The sequence below is a fragment of the Ovis aries genome, chromosome 6 (genome assembly GCF_016772045.2).
Source record: "Ovis aries strain OAR_USU_Benz2616 breed Rambouillet chromosome 6, ARS-UI_Ramb_v3.0, whole genome shotgun sequence".
NCBI classification, from domain to species: Eukaryota; Metazoa; Chordata; class Mammalia; order Artiodactyla; family Bovidae; genus Ovis; species Ovis aries.
Genome location: NC_056059.1, coordinates 19,843,682 through 19,858,232, shown reverse-complemented (window position 1 = coordinate 19,858,232; position 14,551 = coordinate 19,843,682). Strand labels below are relative to the sequence as shown.

At 36.0% G+C, this 14,551-nt stretch overlaps 1 protein-coding gene across 2 annotated transcripts in view; it reads right to left on the bottom strand.

Moving 5' to 3' along the window:
- The window catches only part of INTS12 (integrator complex subunit 12), a 29,184-nt gene that overhangs the window by 10,716 nt on the left and 3,917 nt on the right, over window positions 1-14,551 (bottom strand). For both annotated transcript variants that reach the window (XM_012179569.3, XM_004009652.5), the window contains exons 2-5: window positions 11,448-11,612; window positions 8,712-8,864; window positions 7,495-7,682; window positions 5,902-6,061 (exon numbers count right to left, since the gene is read on the bottom strand). In XM_012179569.3, the coding sequence (XP_012034959.1) occupies window positions 5,902-6,061; window positions 7,495-7,682; window positions 8,712-8,864; window positions 11,448-11,603 (657 nt within the window). In that variant the 5' untranslated portion in view covers window positions 11,604-11,612. The remainder of the gene's footprint in view (window positions 1-5,901; window positions 6,062-7,494; window positions 7,683-8,711; window positions 8,865-11,447; window positions 11,613-14,551) is intronic.

The following is a 14,551-nucleotide window of genomic DNA, read 5'->3' as shown; positions in this document are numbered from 1 at the left end:
TAGAAAGCCCAGAGATAAATCCACACACATATGGACACCTTATCTTTGACAAAGGAGGCAAGAATATACAATGGAGTAAAGACAATCTCTTTAACAAGTGGTGCTGGGAAAACTGGTCAACCACTTGTAAAAGAATGAAACTAGATCACTTCCTAACACCGCACACAAAAATAAACTCAAAATGGATTAAAGATCTAAATGTAAGATCAGAAACTATAAAACTCCTAGAGGAGAACATAGGCAAAACACTCTCAGAAGACATAAATCACAGCAGGATCCTCTATGATCCACCTCCCAGAATTCTGGAAATAAAAGCAAAAATAAACAAATGGGATCTAATTAAAATTAAAAGCTTCTGCACAACAAAGGAAAATATAAGCAAGGTGAAAAGACAGCCTTCTGAATGGGAGAAAATAATAGCAAATGAAGCAACTGACAAACAACTAATCTCAAAAATATACAAGCAACTTATGCAGCTCAATTCCAGAAAATAAACGACCCAATCAAAAAATGGGCCAAAGAACTAAATAGACATTTCTCCAAAGAAGACATACGGATGGCTAACAAACACATGAAAAGATGCTCAACATCACTCATTATTAGAGAAATGCAAATCAAAACCACAATGAGGTACCATTTCACGCCAGTCAGAATGGCTGCGATCCAAAAATCTGCAAGCAATAAATGCTGGAGAGGGTGTGGAGAAAAGGGAACCCTCCTACACTGTTGGTGGGAATGCAAACTAGTACAGCCACGATGGAGAACAGTGTGGAGATTCCTTAAAAAATTGCAAATAGAACTACCTTATGACCCAGCAATCCCACTGCTGGGCATACACACCGAGGAAACCAGAATTGAAAGAGACACATGTACCCCAATGTTCATCGCAGCACTGTTTATAATAGCCAGGACATGGAAACAACCTAGATGTCCATCAGCAGATGAATGGATAAGAAAGATGTGGTACATATACACAATGGAGTATTACTCAGCCGTAAAAAAGAATTCATTTGAATCAGTTCTGATGAGATGGATGAAACTGGAGCCGATTATACAGAGTGAAGTAAGCCAGAAAGAAAAACACCAATACAGTATACTAACACATATATATGGAATTTAGGAAGATGGCAATGACGACCCTGTATGCAAGACAGGGAAAGAGACACAGATGTGTATAACAGACTTTTGGACTCAGAGGGAGAGGGAGAGGGTGGGATGATTTGGGAGAATGACATTCTAACATGTATACTATCATGTAAGAACTGAATCGCCAGTCTATGTCTGACGCAGGATGCAACATGCTTGGGGCTGGTGCTTGGGGATGACCCAGAGAGATGTTATGGGGAGGGAGGTGGGAGGGGGGTTCATGTTTGGGAACGCATGTAAGAGTTAAAGATTTTAAAATTTAAAAAATAAAAAACTAAAAAAAAAATAAAAAAAATCATGCAGCCTGGAGTTAATTAAATATTTTAATAAAACAGTCCAAATCATTAAAAAGAAAAAAACATCAGCATTTTCAGTTTTATTTTGACCAACAATTGATCTTTTTCCTTTACATTAGGTACTTTACTAAATTCTCTTGTACATGAATCATTTTTCAGTTTATTCTTTAATGTTTTCCAGCTAGATAATATTAACTATATAAACGGAATAGTGCAGTGTTCGAGAGGACAGCTTTTGGAATCAAACAGAACTAAAATTAAAGCCCAGCTCAACTACTTCCCTATCTGTGTTACCTCAGGTAAAATATATAAATTTCCAGAAGTCTCATTTTTCATCTGCAAAATGTGGATAAAATCTGTTCTAAAGGTGGTTATGAGAATGCACTGTGATTATGTAAGAGTTTACACAGTGTCTGGTACATGTTAAGTGCAGATAATAACAGTTACTACTCATTCATCATCATTATTTACAAATGGTAAGAAAACAAAGTTTTCTTACTGAATCCAGAAGAACCCTTCTCTACTAGGTAAGTAATGATGCTCCCAGCCACCCTACTGTTTTTGACAATCCTAATAAGGTCACGTAAGACTATACCAAAAACTTTATTAATGATGTGTTGTTCCCATTTCTGGAAATCTGAATATGGCTGTTTTATCTTTGTTTAGACTTTCTTCTGCTATGGTTTGCTATATACTATATTTTCACCCTTAAGTCTCAGTTCATCCCATTTTTTATATTACATATTTTCCACATGAAAGTATACCTACTTTCAGACATCACTTATGAAGCAACACTCAGATCAAGAATATTATAAAGAATGCTGGAAGATATCTATGGTAAGATATCTCTTACTACCAAGAAAGATTATCTTATCTTGTACTGCAAACCATGTTATGAAAATGTAGCCTTCAGAGTATCAGGAGTACATGGTATTCTAATCTTACACTTTCCTCCACCCACATCAGTAGATGAGGTTAGACTCTGAAGACCGACCCAACTTATATGTTTTAGTAGATGAAGATTCATTACTATGAAGCTCAGAAAGAACCTCTGCCCAGGAGACTATGCTTGGATCTTCTGCTTCCTGGCTATTTCACCTACCCATCTTAGAACCTAAGAGATACTCAAAACCCTCTGCTCTTTGCTGGTAGTACTAGTTTAGGGAACTAGGATATTATCTCTGATTCAGTATTGCTCAACAAAGGCACTCTAATTTTTTAATTGGGTGACTGACTCACATAGTGTAGAATGTATGAAATTCACCACTCAAGGCAATATGGCCAGTATGGTAACAATCAAAAATACCACATACTTCTGTTACTGCTGAGTAGGAATGTGTTACCACCTGAGACTGAGAACCATTGCAGTAAGTCATGAGTGCTGGGGCAAATCCCATTGCCTGGTAGAAAGAAAACTACCGAACTAAAGAATAACTCTGGACCCTGCCATGCACTCTCACACCATGCTTATCTGTCTTCCCATCTTCCTGTACTGCAGAACCTGCCATAGTTGCATAAATTAGTGTAAGGGGAAAGAGGATATAAGATGCTTTTTAAGGTATCTTTGAGATACCTTGGAGCAATAACCAATGCACACATGAGAACCTCACTGAAAGCTATTCAGTTTAGCATCCCTTCCATTTCCAAACCCCTTTCTCTCACTAAAGCTTGTTGTTTACTGGATCCCGATCTTCAGGTTTACTTCAGATCACACCTTTTGGTACTTCTCCAGGTCCACTCTTGGTGCACTTAATCACGCTCTGACATTAGTCATTCAGCACTTGACTCTTAAGACATACAGACTGAACTTACTGACTGCTGATTTCTGGCCCAAATCTATATATCCTCTATTAATAAAATGAAACAACAGAATGTGGAATGTGTCCAGTCCTGAGCTCTGCTCTGGTGCTCTGTGAGTGAATGAGACTTGCTCTTAATACAAATTAATTAGGCATTTAATTTGCAAAGTTGATAAAGAATAAAATGTATCAGGATGAGGAGAAGCGGAGAAACAGGACATGTGGGACATGAAAGTTCACCACATACTCGGAATGAACCATTGGGTCTCGTGTGGCCACAGTATGTGGTATTTATGGTGAAGTGGTGGGAAGAGAAGGATACAAAGGTAGAGCTGGGTCAAAAAGAGAAGGCCCACAATCCGCCCGAACAAGGATAACTTCATTATGTAGGTAATTGAGAGCCACTGGGCACACTTAAACAGATAAAGTTAGGTAATTATTGTAGAAGAATATTCTAATTATAGTGTATAAAGTGGACTGAAGGGAATCAAGGAGCTAATGCAACAGCAAGAAATGAGCGATTTGTGGAACAGGGTAGTAAAAGTGAAATGAGCAGAGCTGTGAAATACATATGAGTTAGAATTAACAAGTTTGGTAAACAAAGGGATGTGGACGTAAGAGAGGCATCAAGGATAATATTATCAGTTCCGGCAAATGAGGAAAAACTGAGTGGAGAAGAAAACAATTTTAATTTAAAAAATACTGCACTTGAAGTAACTGTAGGATATCTGGTCATCTGCCAAAATTCACTTCAGAAAGAGGATAAGAACTATAAATATAGATTTGGTATGAGTTAACTCGCAAAATAAAAGGGAGAAAAAACTTAGGAGAGAACAGTACTTACTTTATTAAGAGACTTAAAATAATAATAAATTTTGAAACTATGTTAAAGAAAGATCACTATCACAAGTTATTTATTTTGACTGGCAATTCTTAGTGACTACTTGCGCCAAAGTGCTGGAACGTACTATTCTGCTCACCCATAATTACTTGGGTTGAAGTCCTGGAGGGTAGTTTAAGTAACAAACTAAGTAAAAATCAGACAGAGCAGAAAAAATACTGTACCATGTCACAGAAATTTCTTGTTACAAAGTATAAATACTACTGAAATTTTACTACTTTTCATAGGAATAAAAACATAATCTATTTCTGATTTTTTAGTGATTAAAATTTCATTTTATTTAACTAAGTACTTCTGACTTTAAAAAGATATATTTGGTCAGAAAAATTTATGTAGAAATTCACTTGGTTAACAATGTTAGAACTCTTCTATCAAAAGTCCTTAATCTTCTGGAGAAAGCTATAATTCAAAAAAAATACAGGCACTCCTATATTTACAGCAGCACCATTTACAATAACCAAGACATGGAAGCAACCTACATGTCCATCAGCAAAGGAATGGATCAGTCCATGGAATTCTCCAGGCCAGAATACTTGAGTGGGTAGCTGTTCCCTTCCCTGCTAGCTACCAGGGAAGTCCCGAAGTTATAGTATACACATATACAATGGACTATAGTCAGCCATAAAAAAGAACAAAATAATGCCATTTGCAGCAATGTGGATCGACCTAGAGATTATCATATAAGAGAAGCAAGTCAGACACAGAAAGACAAGTAGCATATGATATCACTTATATGTGGGATCTAAAATATGACACAAATGACATTATTTATAAAACAGAAACAGACTCATAAAGAATAGACTTGTGATTGCCAAAGGGGTGGGAGGGGTGAGGTAAGGATGGATTGGAAATTTGGACTTAGCAGACAAAAATTATTATGTATAGGATGGATAAACAACAAGGTCCTATTGTATAGCACAGGGGACTATATTCAATATACAGAATCACTTTGCTGTACATCAGCAACTAACATTATAAATCAACTGTACTTCAGTAAAAAAAAAAAAGAAAAAAATAAGAGTCCCTAATCAAAGGTAGGGGAATGTGGATGGGGGAAGTAAACAAGACCCTGAAGTAAATAACAGCTTGATTTCTTTAAAAGGAAAATGATAACATTCATCCATCTACTTTTTAAATGAATAAAAGTTAGAAAACAAATCTAATATAACAGATGAAAATGTTTCAGTATGACATTAAAGGCAGTTATGTTTGTGAGCAGTAAACTGGGAAAGTACTTGAGAGAATAGGCTAAATGGTCACTTGAAGACAATGAGAAGGAAAGACAAGGAATAAAGAGAGAAACGCAGAAGGAATGACAGAGATGGCTCTGCACACAGCTTGTAAGTTTGGTGGTTTGCGCTCACTCAGGAATAGACATTTCCAATATTTCCTTACCAGACTCATCAAAGACTAAGGCTTCGTATCTCACGACTTCCCATAGTGCTTTGTAGTATTTTTAAATGTGCACAAATACACGGACACACCAGTAGGAAATAGTCCTAATTTGTGGGGCTCCAATTTTGTTCATTTATACTAGAATAAGCTAAAAGCTGAGCAGAGAAAAATACATATATATGGTCTGGTCCACTTAGGCACAGACACATAAACCACACATTTATACTATATAAACAAACATTAAAATAATCAGCTTATAAGATTTTTTTCAATAGCATAAATGTTCAGATTTTTATCTTCAACAACCACATATTAACAAAAAAATGGACAGAGATTGTTTAAAATAGAGAAAAATAATTCCTACCATTCTTTTCATTTGTCTGGTACACCGGGCACAGTACCACACAAGGCGAGGGTCATTCACTTCCTTGTCTGTCACCTGGGGCTTATGGCAATCTTGGTGGTAGAGATTATGGCATTCCTGACATTCTACTAATTGGTTACCGGATGCCACTGTCATTTGCCTAAGAAAATATATCATTAGATATGACACTTATTTGAATGCAACAATATAAAGCCACTCTAGGGTTCTTCTGGTGAAGTTTGATATCTTAAAGATATATCAGAAAAGCCAAACTGCAAACTAACAAATTCCAACGTGTAGCCTGCACAAACAATTCATTTCTTTTAAAGGTTATGCTCAACCAGTAAGAAATATATAAAGTGACTTAGACTAAACTTGGCTATATTCTTCTTAGCATTTTCCATTGTAATTTTTTTTTCCCCAAAAGGTAGTAGACCTTGGCTCATCCTCCAACAGTCTCATAACATCTTCTTTGTACCTCTATTAAATTCCTTTATATTTTTTGCCTACATATTGTTCTATCTTCTTCATTAATACATGAGTTGCCTAAAGGTAGAAAATGAACCTAATTATCCACAGTGCCTAGCACATTATTGCACAGACATGGGGTGCTCCATAAATAAATATCTTAATCAACAAAATAGAATGTATTAATAAGTGTATCAAAAAGGTAAAAACTGCAACAGCAACAGCCTCAGACTATCGTAACAAATCTTCTTATGGAGGATTACAATGACTAGTTTTTTCCCCCTTATTACTTTACCATTTATTTCTTTACATGAAAATGATAACCCTTACAATAGATTAAGGTTGAAATAAATGAATATATGTTAAAGCAATGAAGCTCTAACAAAATAATCCTATTCAGAAGTACATTAACTGATGCTCTATAATGTTCACAAAATTTTAGAGCTATGTATTCAGTCCCAGTGCATCAGAATTTAATATTTTCATGAAGCAAATAGCAGGAAAGGTGACAATCTCTTCTACTGTGCTAGGCAATGAAAGTCATTAACAACTAAAGACAGAGACCCTGGTATAAAAGAATTTAAAATCTAATTATTCTGATATTTAAGATGAATCTTCTACTAAGCAGAATTATCTATTTTTATAATTATGCATCCATGTTTCAAAACAATACTCAGAATAACCTACATGATCCATTAATTTTATCTTCCTTATTCTTAGGAAAAGATTTAATGCTATTTTAGAAAATGGTATATAACCGTTTACTTTATAAATTCTATGAACACTTCAGGAAAAAAAAAAGCAATATAGTCTTCTTAAAAAGAAAGGTAGAAATAATTTATTCTGCTAAACAGTGCCTCACTAAAAATTAAAGCAATAAGTGTTTTTACTCTAGAAGCCAAGAATGCAGAAAATGTTATTATCACATAACTGATTATAAAGATACCTATTAGTAATATAAATTTTTGACAATTTATTAGACATTAAATTTCCACATGGGCAGTTTATCTCCTATCCACCTCCAAATAATGAAAACAGAATTTAAAAAACACCCAACAATTGGTCTATTATTTTTCTTTTTTAAATTGTTTGTTCTTGCCATATTTGTGGCAAGGTACAACTTACCTACAAACAACACAGGCCAATCCCATCTCCATGGCAAAATCATCAGCGCTGGTCTCCTCAAAGCTGGAAAGGTCAGCCATGGCTAAATCCTTGCTGGTTTGGACAGTGATGGGAGAGGACCGTGTCTCTGGTTTCTCCAGTCTAGGTTTCTTCGGGACATCAACTCCTTCAGTGATGTCTGATTTCATCTATAAAAAGCACCCAATCAAAAAGCAACACATTAAAATAAACTTTAAATCATTGAGAGATGTACAAGATAGTGTGCAATGACCAAGTCCACTCCACAGATACCTTCACATAGGGACAGAAGCACACACTAAAGACCTGCAGAGATGTATAAGAAATTCATACTCAGTTTGTTAAAAGGATCCAACACGGTAAAAAGAAACAAATCACAACAGTTCAGCATGCATCTGTATTTCTCTTTGTCCTCTCTTATTCATTAAAGAATCACGGAAGTTCAATGGATTTACTTACACTGCCCTCCTACCCCCACTGGCTGCTCTGAATTGAGAAGCCACAGCACTAATAAGGATATTTTTAAGGTTATTTTAAAATATTTTAAATTATGAACTAATGATATTTTATATTGAAAAGAAATGAATAATGACCTTCCACCAGTAACTCAGGCTTAACACATTGCCATATTTGTTTCAAAGCAAATTCTGGCTCCTTTCTTTAAAATATAGAGAGAATAATATAAAATAGGTTATAAAGAGCCAGTACTTAGAAAAAGTATGGAAACACAACCCCTTGAGGGCAGGTATTACTAAAGTTAAAAAAAAATTTTTTTTTACTAAGTTCTTAAATCCTAATAATTAACTCTATGCAGAAATCATTCACAGTAGACAATACAAGAGTTTTCTGTAACCCTGTTAAAGCACATGCTTTTCTGTAAATTTCATGTCTATTGGTTTACATCTTTATTCTTTCCTTGACAACATTTTTTTTTCTCAACAACTGTTCCATCTAGAATATCTGAGTTACAGATTAAAGTTTACACATGAAATCAGTATATCTTCTAGGGCTCAAATATTTGTTGACAATGATTTCAATAAATGGTTCTAAAATGTTTCTAAATTTTAATTTTAAAAAATCCATAATAACAAAAATATATTTACTAAGTGATTATTATATACTTTTACCAATTATTATACACAAAAAGTAAGCATAAAACAACTGATTGACTGATTTACTAGAGTAAAGCAAAATCTTACTTTATCAGCAGGTCTCTTTTCACCTTCCTTTTTTACCTTCTCAGTTGTGAGGACCTTGCCATTATTATTGCCAGAAGGAAGACTAGATGATGTTTTGGGCTCTTGCTTAACAGAAACAGTTTTTGTGCTTGAAATTTTGGGTGGCTCCACATCCTGTATATGAAATTAAAAGATACCTATAAAGAAATATTCAGACTAGTATATTATTAAAAACAAAACCAGATCACAAATCTAAATTATCAGTTAAAAATTAAGACATCATATGTGCCAACATATTGTGTCTTTTTCTTCAATAAGTTTCACTATAAGGTTTCACATTTGTGAACCATCACTACAATTAATATAATGAACATATTCATCATCTTGCCAAGTTTTTTGTTGCCCTCTATAATCACTCTGAGAGGCAGACATCCTAGAAAACTAAGCCACCCATTCTCAGGTAACCACTGATCCATCTTCTCTAACTGTATAGGTTGCATTTCCTAGAAATTTTCATAAGTTGAATCATGCAGGATATATTCTTTTTTTTCTGGCTGTTTTCACTCAGTATATTTATTTTGAGATTCATGAATGTCACTGAGTGTAACAAAAGTTCCCTCCTTTTGTTGCTGAATAGTACTCCATTAAACAAATATACCATGATTTGTTTATTCATTTACCTACTGCCGGACTACTGGGTTGATTCCAGTTTGAGGCTATTACCAATAAGGATGTTATGAACATTCACGTACAAATCCTTACATGGACACATACTTTAATTTCTCTAGAATAAATGTCTAGGAGTGGGATGTCTGGATTGTACGGTAGGTTTATGCTTAACTTTTTAAGAAACTGCCAAACCATGTTCCAAAGTGGTATACTATTTCATATTTTCATCAGGAGTACCTGTGAGTCCCAGTTCCTATCTTCAAATCCTATCTTCAAATCCTCACCAATACTTGGTATGGCTAATCTTTTTAATTTTAGACATTTAATAGATATGTAAGGCATATCATTGTAGATTTAATTTACATTTCTCTAATGGCTAAAATGTAAGGGCAGGAGACGTTTTAGTTGCAACCAACTTCTCAGGTACTTTAACAAATGCACTTCTTTCTGTTTTAGACTCTCAAAATACTGCTTCTTGGGGCTTCCCTGGTGGTCCAGTGATTATGAATCCACCTGCCAATGCAGGGTACATGGGTTCAATCCCTGGTCCGGAAGACCCCATATGCCAGGGAGCAACTAAGCCTTTGCGCCACAACCACTGAGTCCGCACTCTAAAGCCCATGAACTGCAACTACTGAGCCCAGGCACTGCAACTACTGAAGCCCTGCGCCCTAGAGGCTGTGCTCCGCAATAAGAGAAGATGCTGCAGTGAGAAGCTGATGCACAGCCACGAAGAGCAGCCCCTACTTGCCACACTCAGAGAAAGCCAGAGAGCAGCAGTGAAGACCCAGTGCGGCCAAAAGTAAAATAAGTGAACAAATTTTTAGAAAAATACTGCTTCTTTAGTAATAATAGGAATTTCCTATTTGCACAATGTCACAGAACAAATTTGTTAGTGCATTTTGTTGAGCTTTATTAATTTGGTTGGCTTGAGCTCACTGAACCTCCAGAATGAGAATGGTAAAATAAAGGATGTCACAATGGCTCTACCATTCAAAGGACAATAAAAAGGTCTGACAGTACAAGAGCTTATTTTGAAAGAAGGCTGGGAGGAAAACATCACTGCTTACTTGGGCACTGAGTCTGGGACTCGGCCCTGTCTTGAGTTTGAGATTCTGGATTAGACTCAGCTACTCAGGTAGTTTGGTCTTCTCCTTATCAGTTTGGTATCTAGGTGTTCATAGACCTCGGTGACTCGAAGTTTCAAGGCTAGAGTTTTAGAAAGGTTTGAAAGAATGTCTTAAGTATGTATTAAAGAATATAGTAGGAGCTGTCATTCACTAAGAGCTTATTATATACCAGGCAAACACTACACTAGGTGACCCATGTACTTTTTTTCTTTTAATGTTCATTACTTTGCAAGGTAGTTCTCATTATCCCTGTTTTACTAACAGAGAAACAGATGCTGGGTGAAATGAAGTTACTATGTACCTCAGTTTCCTTATTGTAAAATAAAAATAAATAATACCTATCTCAAAGGATCATTATCACAATTAAAATTAATTATACATCTATATCACTGAGAAAAGTACCTAGGACACAGTAAATGTTCAAGATATGTTACCTGTCATCACACTAGTAAGAGGTAAGCTGGGATTTAAATCAGATTTGTCTGGTTCCAAAATGTATATTCTTTTCACAGAAAGCTACTTGGCCACTTTATTTGCAATGGGAGTGACATAGTTCTCACAGTTTATCCATACCTCCTTTTTCCCTTAAATTATCCTATCTATATGTAATTCACTTCATTGTAGAATTCCTGCCCTTTTATTTTTTGCCCCTAAAACATTAGAGAATAATTACAAGCTATGGTTTCATTCAGCAGATTAAAAAAATTCTATTCATAAAGAATTAAAATTATAACACGTAAGTGGGTTTCTATACACAGAAAATAGTAGCAACAAAATACTCTCCACTCTCAGCTAACTTTTCTATATAGTGGCATAGTTCTCTGAAAGCTTGAGAAAGAAAAGAACACTATAAAGTTCTTCATGCCATAAGGGAAGATTATCTGGCAGACTGTTTTGAGATGGTCTAAACATTAAAGACTTTACAAACTCCCTCCAAGCCTCTAATTCAGTTATATACCTTTTGAGATGGACGGTAACTTGAATCAATGCCCCGAGCCAAAGATTCATCAAGTAGTGTTTTTAGCTTTTCAGCAGAATCTTTACTCTTTGAATGTAAGAAGCCTAATGCTTTCAAAAAAATGGGATCAAGTTCCAAGTTCACTGCAGCAGCCATCCCAAACACCTGAAGGAAAAAAAAAAAGAAGGTAATTTACAGACAATGGGCAATTACCTGTCAAAATTTATCTGTCTCGTTCTGTTTAGATGTATTACTGTGTACCTGATACAAAATTCAAACTGTCTAAAAGGTTATTACAGATACATTTCCTTCTTATGCCTAATTGGAATTATCTAGTTCTCTTCTCCTAAAGTGAGAGTATTACCAGCTATCAGATAAGCTCCTCCTCTCCGCAGAGCCTCTTCCTAATACCGTTTTCAAATAATAAACTCACAATTTAGAACAGAGAAACTTGATGTGTTTAGGTCAAGCTTATGGTATATCAAAATTACTGCTCTCAAACCTTATTTATACACCCCGCCCCCGCCCCCTCCCCCACACACACACATAGATTGGGGGAAGTGTGTCACAGGAGGACAATAGTTAGAGCATACATTAAGCAATAAGCTACAAAAGTCAGTGCTGAAATTTTAACCTCAGTTATCTTTTTTTGCCTCCTTAGTCCTCAGCCCCAATCCTGAATGCCTCAGAAAATATACTTATGATAATTTTATTGCATCACATTTAGCTTGTGGTATCTCATGCATTAACCTATTTTTAAAAAGCAAAGTCTCTGACAAATGGTGCCAACACACACACACACACACACACACACATATATGTATATACAGCCTATGATATTCTCTGTGCCCTAAGGAGCTTAAAAAATAGTGAAGATATACATCAAAGGCTTATGAAATTCTAAAACATTAAAAAGTTTTATTTGCAGTTAATACCAATGCTATTATGTTGTTTTATTTCTGGTGTCACTTTTTAAAATACTTCTCCCGGCAAGGAATTATTAAAATAAAAATGTATACTTTGTATTCAACATTCTAGAGCTTGAAACTGTTTTCTCTCCTTGAGGTTAATATTGTAATAATGCCACACACTTGTACTTGCTAGAGTTAGGGATCTGTCAGCAATTCCACAGTAATCTCTCATTTTCAGGGATTTATAAAGCCATTAAAACTTGCTGTAGGTTTAATCTTGGCATATGAAAGACCACCCTGAAAATGGATTTTGTTTGTTCCTTCCCTATCAACCTTCCTCCTAATACTTCTTCAGCTTTTATAGAAAACACATATACACACACTCTGAATGGCTTTTCTTTTTTTTAAAGAAGGTATAAGATACCCATCTGATGGCCACAAAATTATTGTCAAATTCTGTGCTCTACTCAATCACCCATGAGCAGGGGTCCAAAGCTCAATATTAAAAGAAAAATAATCTACCTCAAACAGCTGTATGGGTAATAATTTAATAACAATTGAGAAGCAACCCCTGTTACTTCTTAAGATTGTATTATTACATACATTACCCATATATAATGATAAGTACAGAAAGGTGTATTTTTTTTAAAATTATTCAAGAGGTTGGTCACCATAAACATTCTGAGGAGAAAAGAGTTCCTCATTAAAATGTCCACAATAAAAAGGAGTAAAGTTGTCACTCCTCCTGAGTACACAAGGAAACAGCCTCGACTTTCCACTGACTTAAGTTTTTATAGCTCAAGAGCATAATAGTTTACTTATCCAGAGCAGTCTGTATTTTGAGGTGCTGAAAGGACTGAAACTTAGAAGAATCCTTTTAATATACTAGAAAAACCATTACTTCAAATTTCTATACTGAAAATTAGAAGCAAAGTATTTACTGTTGTATATTTCTATAGTCACAGATAGAAAAAGGTTCCTATTCCAGATTAGGTAACAACAGTCAGCACCTCGTCTTTTACATCTCCTCCACCGGCAGGTGAATTCTTGACTACCAGCACCACTTGGGAAGTCCATATAACTGGTAGCAATTACATACATAAAGAAGTGTACTTACTTTTTTACTCATGGAATAAATGATGAGAAAAGTTTGGAGACCAATGGGCTAGCCTTTCTAGCAATTTCCAATTTCCCTTTTCCTATTATATATACATAATGGTTACTTTTGGGTACAAACTAACCTCCCCCTTGAAAATCCCTCCAGTAATCATTTAGCTCAGGGCTTCCCAGGTGGCGCCAGTGGTAAAGAAATTGCCTGCCAATTCAGAAGACATAAAATGGGTTCGATCCCTGGGCTGAGAAGATCCCCTGGAGGAAGGCATGGCAACCCACTCCAGTATTCTTGCCTGGAGAATCGCAGGGACAAAGGAGCCTAGCAGGCTATGGTCCGTGGGGTTGCAAACAGTCGGACGATGAAGTCAGACAATGAAGCAGGCATGCACGCACTCATTCAGCTCAGTCCTTCCCCCCTCCACACTAATTTCATTGCTAGCTCCCCAGCATCTTCTAGCCCCTACTTATTACCAACATATTCCCCTAGCTTTTTCCATAGTTTGCTCAAGCACTCCTTTTATTGCTTTACCTTGACTATCCGCTCTCCTCCGCACCAACCCCCCGCCCCCACCCCCGCATACACACAGACAATCACCTGTTTTACAGCCTTCCCCAAGTAGGGAGTTGTTCCTATTCAAAGACCAAACAGAGGTCTACAGAGACCTTACTCCATATTGCTGTTTGAGGGAGAATACTCCCCAACCATCACTGATCAACATCGTCTCTTGAAACCACACGTGCATGTTCACTGCTGCTAATGGACAGAACATTTGTGCCAGGTTCACCTTCTTCCTCTCCCCCTTGCCATTATCTCTGATAATTTTAGCATCTATACTGGTGTTCTTCTCCAAATTCCTGTGCTAGGTTTATTCAGATCTTCAAAGAGCTTCATCTTCAGCTACTGAAACCTAGACCTCACAACTCTTCTCTTTGACTACAGTCAATTCTCCTTTTGAACTACAATCTTCCACCACTCTATCAATCTCCTCTACTGCTTTGACCCAGGAGCCTCTTCAGGGTACCAAGTCAATTTTTCTTTCTTTTAAAAATGTCTTTATCCCATCCATCTGTACTTTGAAT